Below are 9,484 nucleotides of genomic sequence, written 5' to 3'. Positions count from 1 at the left end.
ACCTCCTCCAATACGGCCACACCTCCTCCAACACGGCCACACCTCCTAATACATCCCAGTTTGTTCCATAACTGAGGACTGGGCATTCAAACATATGAGCCTATGGGAGCCATTCTCATTCAAACCTATGAGAGAGGCTGGAGAGATAACTCAGCAGTCAAGAGTACTTACTGCTCTATCAGAGTTCCGATCCCACATAGGGGAGTTCCCAAAAGCCTGTATCTCCAGCTCCAAGAGATTTGATAGCCTCTTCTGGCTTCTGTGGGCACCTGCACACACACACATAAATAAAAATAAATCTTATAAAGTGGAGAAGCTGCAGAGATGTCTCAGCAGATCATTAGAAAAACCAGGAATGTCAAACACAAGGACCTCTCCTCAATGAAGGAGATAAAACACTTGCATTCTATCCACAAGGCTGAGAGTGGATTTTGTTAATGCCCTGGTGACCCTTTTGCTATCTGCGAAGGCAGACTTCTCCTATCTTTTGCTATAAAGGCACACCTTACCCAAATTCCCCAGAATGATTATCTCAGACTCTTTCCTACAAAACACTGTACCCATCCTTAGGGAAGATCTCACATGTTCTATATGGCCAGCTGACCTCTATGCTATCTGTCAGAAGCCACACTAAATTCTAGGCTGTTCAGCTATAGAACCCACCCTCTTGGTCACATGTACTTTGTAAAAGAGTAGTTAAGAGCAGCGGCTGCTCTTCCAGATGACCTGGGTTCGATTCCCAGCACCCACATGGCAGCTCACAACCAGGACACAGTAACTCCTGTACACAGATATACAGGCAGACAAAACACTCCACACATAAAATAATAAACCCCAAGGAGCAAAGATATTCTGCTGGCCCCTGACTACCTGCACAGGGCTTGCACCAGGCTTCCCACCGCTATCTGTGGCCAGACAGACGGTTCACCTGATAAAGGAGATTGCTACCCAGCCCGACTACATGATGAACAGAACCAATGCCTTTCCTCACGTTATACTCTGACCTTCACATGTGCTTTGGCATGTGTGCACCACAGCACCCCCCCACACACACATGCACACTAAATAACTAAATAGGTTAATGCTTTCCAGAGAGCTGGAGATAAATCCCATAGATGTTCAGAATTCTACCAATTGGGATGTCCCTGCTGTGGTCAGAACCAAGGTGCTGCCTCTGGCCACTTAATACGCTAAGGGAGCTGCACCGTTTAAGACTTTCTGAATCATGGAGAAACACAGACATGATTTTTTTTTTAAAAATTTACATTAATTTTTAATCTGCTGGGGTTTTAGAGACAAGGCCTCTCTATGTAGACCAGGATGACCCTGAACCACACAGAGATCTACCTATTTCTGTCTCCCTAGTTCTGGGATTAAAGAAATGTGCTGGACTGGAGAGATGGCTCACAGGTTAAGAGCACTGGCTGTTCTTCTAGAGGTCCTGAGTTCAATTCCCAGCAACCACATAGTGGCTCACAGCCATCTATAATGATATCTGGTGCTCTCTTCTGGCCTACAGGGATACATTCAGACAGAACACTACACACAATAAATAATAAATATTTTTTTTCTTTGGTTTTTCGAGACAGGGTTTCTCTGTGTAGCCCTGGCTGTCCTGGAACTCACTCTGTAGACCAGGTTGGCCTCAAACTCAGAAATCCGCCTGCCTCTGCCTCCCAATAAATCTTTTTTAAAAAGTAAAATAAAGAACTGCGCTATTATTTATTTTTGATTTGATGTGCACGAGTGCTTCCCCAGTTTGTATATTAGTATGCCACATGCATGCAGTGCCTATGGAGAATGAGAAAAGAGCGTTATCTCCTGGGACTGGAGTTACAAATGACTGTGAGCTGCCATGTGGGCGCTGGGAGCAGAATCCTGGTCCTCTGCTAGAGCAGCAAATCCTCGCAACCACTGAACCATCTCTCTAGCTCCTATGTATGGTCCTCGTCCTTATGCCTCCCTTAAAAAAACATCTGTCAGTTCTGTTAGCTCAGGGGAAAGGAAAGACATACGAATGGTCCAGGCTGCAATTCATGCTGCTTTGCCGTCTGGGTATGTTTTGACAGGCAGCCTGCCACAGCACATGGCTTCAGTCAGCTCAAAGCACAGTCCACTCGTGACTGTGTGGAGGAGTGGTGTTGTAGTTACTTTTCTGTTGCCATGACCAGGGAAACTCATAGAGGAAAACATTTCATTGGAGGATCATGGTTCCCGAAGGTTAAAGTCCATGACCATCATGGCAGGAAGCATGGCAGCAAGCAGGAAGGCGTGGTGCTAGAGCAGTAGCTGAGAGCTTACATCTGATCCATAGATGGCAGAGAGAGAAAGAGCCAACTGAGAATGAGGTGGGCTTTTGAAACTTCAAACCCTACCAGCAGTGACACACCTCTTCCAATGAAGCCATACCCCCTAATCCTTCTCAGACAGTTCCACCAACTGGAGACTAAGCATTCAAATATGAGCCTATGGGTATCGTTCTCATTTAAATCACCACTAGTGGGATTGAGCATGGTATTGCTATGTAGTGCTGGCTGGCCTTGGAGTCACAATGTAGACCAGGCTGTCCTCGAATTTAAAGCTATGATTCTGTCTCCAAGAGCTGAAATTACAGGTGGGAACCACCACACTCTGCTACACTGGGTTTTTATGTCTGTGTGTATCTGTGCAAGTGTGAGTATGTTTGCTTACAGATGCACGTGTGTACACTCATGAATGGAGGTCAGAGGTCAATGCTAGTTATCTTCCTGGGTTTAGTTTCCCCTAATTTCCTCCCAAAGGCCTTTCCTTCTGTTGTGCGACAAAACTTTTCCTGGAGAGATACAACATGCACGTCCACTCATTCCAGTTAGGCAGCCCATAACAGACTAACGTACAGATACCAACAAATTCCAACCGGTGAGCCATGAGATTTATTAGGGTTACCTATGGGAGTACTGGTGAGGGATTTCTTACAGGAGCAAAGACAGTGGCATTCACCCTAGTACAGCTTCAGTGACAGCTCACAAAAGCTGGGAACCTGGAACACAATTCATAGTCTGAAGGCAGCTCAACAGGTTAGAGAGTGTCTCTCCCAAGTGGTTTAGTTGATCTAAACCTCTTGTAGGCAACTCAGCTGATTTTTTTGATCTTCTGGGCCCTGTTCTGCAATCTTTCTTCTTTGCTGCTTGGTTTGTCTGAGAGAGACTCTCAGCTTTTATTCTTTACCACAGCGGAGAGGGACCTAGTGAAACTGGTCAGTTTCAGGAACTTCCTTGAAGCTATTTTGAGTTGTTTACATTCCTACTTAAGGACCTTCCATGCAGGATGGAGTGTTTTAGACTTAAAGGAAACTGTTATACAACAGTCCTCTCATAATGCTATAGTTAGGGCTCAGCACATGACTCTGGATAGAGAAATCTTCAGTCCATATAGGTGACAGGAGATAGAGCAAGAGCTATGGAGAGTGAAGGTATTTTCACCGTGGAGAAGTGCTCTCTAAAGGGTAAGGCTAGCAGAGGACTATTTTCCCAAGACCTTGGAGCTTGATGCTCCCTTCCTGGTAAACCACTTCCTCCTGCCTGGTGCCCAACTGGCCAGTGGTAGAGACCAACACCAAATGCCTGAAAGGCCACCATTTCCCCAAGGGTTCCTATGGCTACCAGATAGCAGGTTGGTCACAATCAACTGCTTTCATCATAGAAGGAGAAAGGCTTTGATCTTACTGGCTAGATCAGGCCAGGTCCCAGTATTCAGTGCCACCTGGAAGTTGGCTGTAGGACTTGGTGGTTTGTTCAGACTGGGATCAAGGACACAGTGAGTAGGTACAATCTGTCCCTGATAGCTATGAGGAAACTCTGCTGGGCAGTGTCAATGTATGTGTCATAAGACAGACTCATGCACGAAATGCTCTCCAGTCTCCCACTGTGCACGCTGTCTCCTGAGCCCCAGGAAGATCCCAGAGCACCCTTCTGACCAGTGTGGAGGAATGCTCAATGGAAGGGGGCTACTTCCGTCCCCGCACTATAAAGCAACCTGAAATACAGCTGGCTTCTCTCAGTAAGTCACAAGGTCTCAGTGCAGAGCCTGGACTAAGTAAGAGAAAGGTTAGCAGGCGGGAGTCTGAGCACACCCACTCCTCAGGGCTGTCCATGGGGCAGTCTGGCACCTGAGCCTCCTGCCTGGTGCAGATACCATGTGACCTGCCACAACTCCCTGGACAGAAGTACTTATTCCATGAACTCTGACACACAAGATAACAGAACCTCAGCACACCTCAGACAATCACTAGAGGTGGGTTGAGATGGGCAATATTCTATGATTACTTCTAATTGGTTCCAAAGACCCAGCTGTTTACTCAGAGAAGATGAGACACACAGAGGGACTCCGAGTTAGCTACTGGGCAGGAAACCCCAGAATCTATGCTTAGATTTGCTAGAGTCCCGCCTCAGAGTAAAGAAGGTGCCTCGTTGTCATCGCCAAGGCCAGAGTTCCTGGATGGTAGAGGGCAGCAGGTGAGGGGCACCTGGGAGGAACAGATTAAGGAGGACAACCAGTGGACTTACTGGACATATTGTAGGTGTGGTGGGTTCTTGGATCCCTGGACATTTAGGTCCAGTGCCACCTGCTCCAGCTAGATCAGATCACTACCTTCATTTATAATAAACAAAAAGTCACAAGCTGATGCTTCTGTTCAGATAAGACAAATTCCAAACCCAGAATTTTCACTCCCCTGGGCTGAAGGGTATGGTTCAGTAGGGCACCATTGGCATAGTATGCTCTCGGACCCTGGGTTCAAGACTCAGTTCCTCAATGCTGAAAACGCAAATTCCTTCCCTTTGCTTCTCACTACACCACTGTGACAGACCCTCTCACAGGCACATGTGTGTGCACACATGCTTCCACTGCTGTGTCAGACCTTCTACACGTGTGTGCACACACTTCATTTCCCTTCATCGTCCTAGCAGGGACAGCTGATTGGCACTTCTGAGCAGTGAGGAGGGCTTCCAGGAGGGAGCAAGTCATCTGCCCCAACCCTGTCCCACTTGCCAGTTCCATCTTAACAACCTCAGCCCTCCCATTACTGCAGGAGGACACTTGTTAGCAGCATGAAGTTGAATTTCAGTGGCCTGAGAGCCCTGGTGACGGGCAGGGCGAGGTGAGTGTGATGGGGGTAGGTGAGTGTGAGCGGGTGGGAGAGCTGGCACTGGAGAGAGGAGGAGGCCAGCCTCAACACTGTCACCTGGCTGGAGACCAGTCTCTCCTTGGCTACCACAATGCTATTCTCTGAAGTACGAGTTTAGGTTGGCATTAAGATAGCTCCTATACCCAGGCTGGGAAGATGGGCACCAGTGACTCTTCTCTTGAACCCCATTAGGAGGGTACTGCCTCCTTTGACCTGATGCTAGTCTGTCTGACCTATGCCAAGGCAGGTCCCACCTAATCCTGGCTTCCAGCCATTCTCCCACTGCCGGGAACAACAGCCTTAACTCCGTTGTGGGACCCAGATCCTACTGTGACCAGGCCTACAAGGCCCTTGTCCCACCACTTTCCCTCCTACAGGGATTGGGCGTGACACTGTGAAGGCTCTGCATGCCTCAGGAGCCAAAGTGGTGGCCGTGACTTGTGACAACCCAGACCTGGTCAGCCTTGCCAAGGAGGTAAGGCACACAGCCCTGACATGGCTGGAGCCTGTCCCCCACCCTCAGGGATATATCAGAACCTGGATGAGATAATGTCTCAGGCCACCGATGTCCCCCACAGTGTCCCGGGATAGAACCCGTGTGTGTAGACCTGGATGACTGGGAGGCCACAGAGAAGGCGCTGAGTGGTATCGGCCCTGTGGACTTGCTGGTGAACAATGCGGGGGTGGCGCTGATGCAGCCTTTTATAGAGTCTACAAAGAAGCCTTTGACAGGTGGGCACTCGGGGAGAGTGGGCAGGCTGGGGAGGATGGCTGAAGGCGGGAGGCTCAGTAAACTGATGTTCCCCTTCTGCCAGGTCCTTCAACATGAATGTGCGAGCCATTGTGCAGGTGTCTCGGGTGAGGAGATGGGAAAGCTGTGGCCCAGATGCAAACCTGGAGGGGGGGTGAGATAATGTGTGTGTTTGCCCAAAACTCTTGACTTCCAGATGGTAGCCAAGGGCATGATTAACCGCGGAGTGTCAGGCTCCATTGTCAACATCTCCAGCATGGTGGCCCACGTCACCATGCACTCCCACCAGCAAAGGCAATGTGTTCTCCTTGCTCTACATCCTCGACAGCATGTACTGTCAATTGAGTTTTTGACCTTAGCCATTCCATTTCTGTAAGATGGAATCTCATAGTCATTTTGATTTGCATTTCCCTGATGACTAAGGACTTTAGAACATTTCTTTAAGTGTTTCTCAGCCTTTTGAGATTCTTCTGTTGTGAATTTTCTGTTTAGCTTTTTTTATACAACTCAGGCTGATTGCCTAGTGACATTACAGACAGTTTCTGCTTTGGCTTCCTTCAGTGATGAACTATAATCAGAGGTATAAGAAAAATAAACCCTGGCCGGGCGGTGGTGGCGCACGCCTTTAATCCCAGCACTTGGGAGGCAGAGGCAGGCGGATTTCTGAGTTCGAGAGTTCGAGGCTAGCCTGGTCTACAGAGTGAGTTCCAGGACAGCCAGGGCTACTCAGAGAAACCCTGTCTCGAAAAACCAAAAAAAAAAAAAAAAAGAAAAATAAACCCTTTCCTAACCCAAGTTGCTAAGACTAAAGATTCTTAATTCAAAATATCAAATGGCCCTGATAATCTTTAAAGTCAAGACTTTTGTACTGCTATGATAAAACACTGTCTGTCACTGTCTGGCCTGGCCATCTACAGTGAGTACCTTGTGGTAGGAGCAGGAGTGGGTTCTGGGTGGGCCTCCCAGAAGGAGGACTAAATAACTGAAGGGTCCTCAGCACTCCCCCCTCCCCCCGCCACAGGCTCCACCAAGGGCGCATTAACTATGCTGACCAAAGTCATGGCCATGGAACTGGGGCCATACAAGGTAGGCACAGGGGTGGAGCCACATCTGAGGGACAGATGATGGGCACCTGGGGCGGGGCTGGGTTTTGAGGGTGAGGCCTGAGGACCACAAGGCTCTGAGCAATGGGTTCAGGATTCAGGTGGACAGAATAAGCGAGCCAATCAGGCTTGCCCTGGGGTGAGTCCGGAGCTGTGCAGGTAGGGCTAGTTCCTTGGCTGTGGAGCTGTTCCTGCTGTGGCTTCCGACCCCAGATCCGGGTAAACTCCGTAAATCCCACTGTGGTGCTGACTGACATGGGCAAGAAAGTCACTGAAGATGCTGAGTTTGCCAGGAAGCTCAAGGAGCGCCACCCTCTGAGGAAGTTTGCAGGTCAGCTGGGCACAATGGGTGAGGGAAACAGTGTTGTTTGCTGGCAGCCGAGCAAGCAAGAGCTTTGACTGGTCTGTTCTCCTGCAGAGGTTGAGGACGTCGTCAACAGCATCCTCTTCCTGCTCAGCAACCATAGTGCCTCCACCACTGGCTCTGGCATCCTGGTAGATGCTGGCTATGTGGCCTCCTAGTCTGCCCAGATGGCACCTGTGGACCCCTGGAGCCCTCCCTGTCCCCATTCTTACACCATGACCCTACCTTCAACCCAACTCAACAGTTCTGCTTCCATCCTGTGGAGCCACCACACGTCCATCCCCAACCTCGAACCCCAGGATCCTCCCCTGTCTCAGCTAGGCTGGGCTAAATTGCTTAAATAAATGGACCATGGTATCTGTCTTAGTCAGGGTTTGTATTCCTGCACAAAACATCATGACTAAAAAGCAAGTTGGGGAGGAAAGGGTTTATTCAGCTTACACTTCCACATTGCTGTTCATCACCAAAGGAAGTCGGGACAGGAACTCACACAGGGCAGGAACTTGGAGGCTGGATCTGATGTCATGGAGAGGGATGTTACTTACTGGCTTGCTTCTCCTGGCTTCCTCAGCTTGCTTTTTTTTTTTTTTTTTTTTCGAGACAGGGTTTCTGTGTGTAGCCCTGGCTGTCCTGGAACTCACTCTGTAGACCAGGCTGGCCTCGAACTCAGAAATCCATCTGCCTCTGCCTCCCAAGTGCTGGGATTAAAGGCGTGCGCCACCACCGCCCGGCAGCTTGCTTTCTTATAGAACAGGACTACCCTTCCCCACTTGATCACTAATTGAGAAAATGCCCTGCAGCTGGATCTCATGGAGGCATTTCCCCAAGGGAGGCTCCTTTCTCTGTGATAACTCCAGCTTGTGTCAGGTTGACACACGAACCCAGCCAGTACAGTATCCCAAACCCTGAAAGTGCCCACCTGGTGCACTGGAGAAGTAGTAGTGTATGGTCATCTGTGGATTTACACAGCCCAGTGTTTTGTGCAGAATGCCTGGGTGGAGAGATTACATAGGTACCCTTAATTCCCCCTTGGGATCCTGCTGCTGCCTCTTGTCTATCACCTCATCTAGGCCTGTGTCAGTGACCATGGCCTGGAAGCCTCAGGTTTATGGTGGCCCTGCCTGATCTGGGATTTGGGATCAAGGACAGTTGGCTTTTTTAAAAGGAGGGGTATACAGTCAATCTGTCAAACCTTTTGTCATGCTTAGTGGCTGAATGGAAATAGAAGTAACCCAAGGAGCCCCTTATACAAGGGGACAGTTTCTCCTATGTCAGCTTGACACAGGCTAGAGTCATCAGAGAGGAGGGAGGCTCAGGTGAGAAAATGCCTCCATAAGATCTAGCTGTGGAGCATTTTCCTAATTAGTGATTGATAGAGGAGGGACCAGCCCATTGTGGTGCCATCCCTGGGCTAGTGGTCCCTGGTTCTACAAGAAAGCAGACTGAGCAAACCAAGGGAAACAGTGGTGTCACACACGTTTAATTCCAGCACTTGGGAGGTAGAGGCAAGCAGATCTCTCTGGGCATGGTGGTGTATGCCTTTATTCCAGAACTCAGAAAGCAGAGGTAAAAGGATCTTTGTGGGTTTGAGGCCAGCCTGGTAATTTCCAGGACAACCAGGACCACACAGAGACCCTGTTTCAAAAGATGAAACAAAAATGATTTTATTTGTATGGTGTTTTGTGTACATATATCTGTGCACCATTTACAAGCCTGGTGCCCTCAGAAGTCATATGGCATCAGAGCCTCTGGAACTGGAATTGTGGATGGCTGTGAGACACTATGTGGGCTCTGGGAACACATTTGTTGATTTCTTTTCTTTTCTCTTCTTTTCTTTTCTTTTCTTTTCTTTTCTTTGTTTGTTTATTGAAACAGGATTTCTCTACTTAGCCCTGGCTGTCCTGGAACTCACTCTGTAGACCAGGCTAGCCTCGAACTCAGAAATCCACTTGCTTCTGCCTCCCAAGAGCTGGGATTAAAGGCATGCGCCGCCACCACCCGGCAGAGTAACTTTTACTAGCAAGATGTACTTGTCCTCTGGGAGATTTACTGCCTCAACTGGCTAACCTAGCCCTAGTCCTGGAAGCCTCTAGCCTCTGTAC

The 9,484-nt window shown here is 48.9% G+C and overlaps 1 protein-coding gene across 1 annotated transcript; it reads left to right on the top strand.

The window, feature by feature from the left end:
• The first annotated feature begins 5,087 nt into the window (after positions 1–5,087).
• Positions 5,088–7,550, top strand: Dcxr (dicarbonyl and L-xylulose reductase). The gene is given in 10 exon segments (XM_028787978.1): positions 5,088–5,137; positions 5,540–5,639; positions 5,743–5,872; positions 5,875–5,896; positions 5,980–6,022; positions 6,112–6,203; positions 6,244–6,251; positions 6,937–7,001; positions 7,232–7,349; positions 7,437–7,550. Coding segments are annotated over 10 exon segments (732 nt in total). The 3' UTR covers positions 7,541–7,550.
• Positions 7,551–9,484: the final 1,934 nt, after the last annotated feature.

Source organism: Grammomys surdaster, unplaced genomic scaffold, assembly GCF_004785775.1.
Source record: "Grammomys surdaster isolate TR1022 unplaced genomic scaffold, NIH_TR_1.0 125688, whole genome shotgun sequence".
In the NCBI taxonomy this organism is placed as follows: Eukaryota; Metazoa; Chordata; class Mammalia; order Rodentia; family Muridae; genus Grammomys; species Grammomys surdaster.
The sequence above is the reverse complement of the archived record's forward strand: the minus strand, read 5'-3'. Positions and strand labels throughout refer to the sequence as shown.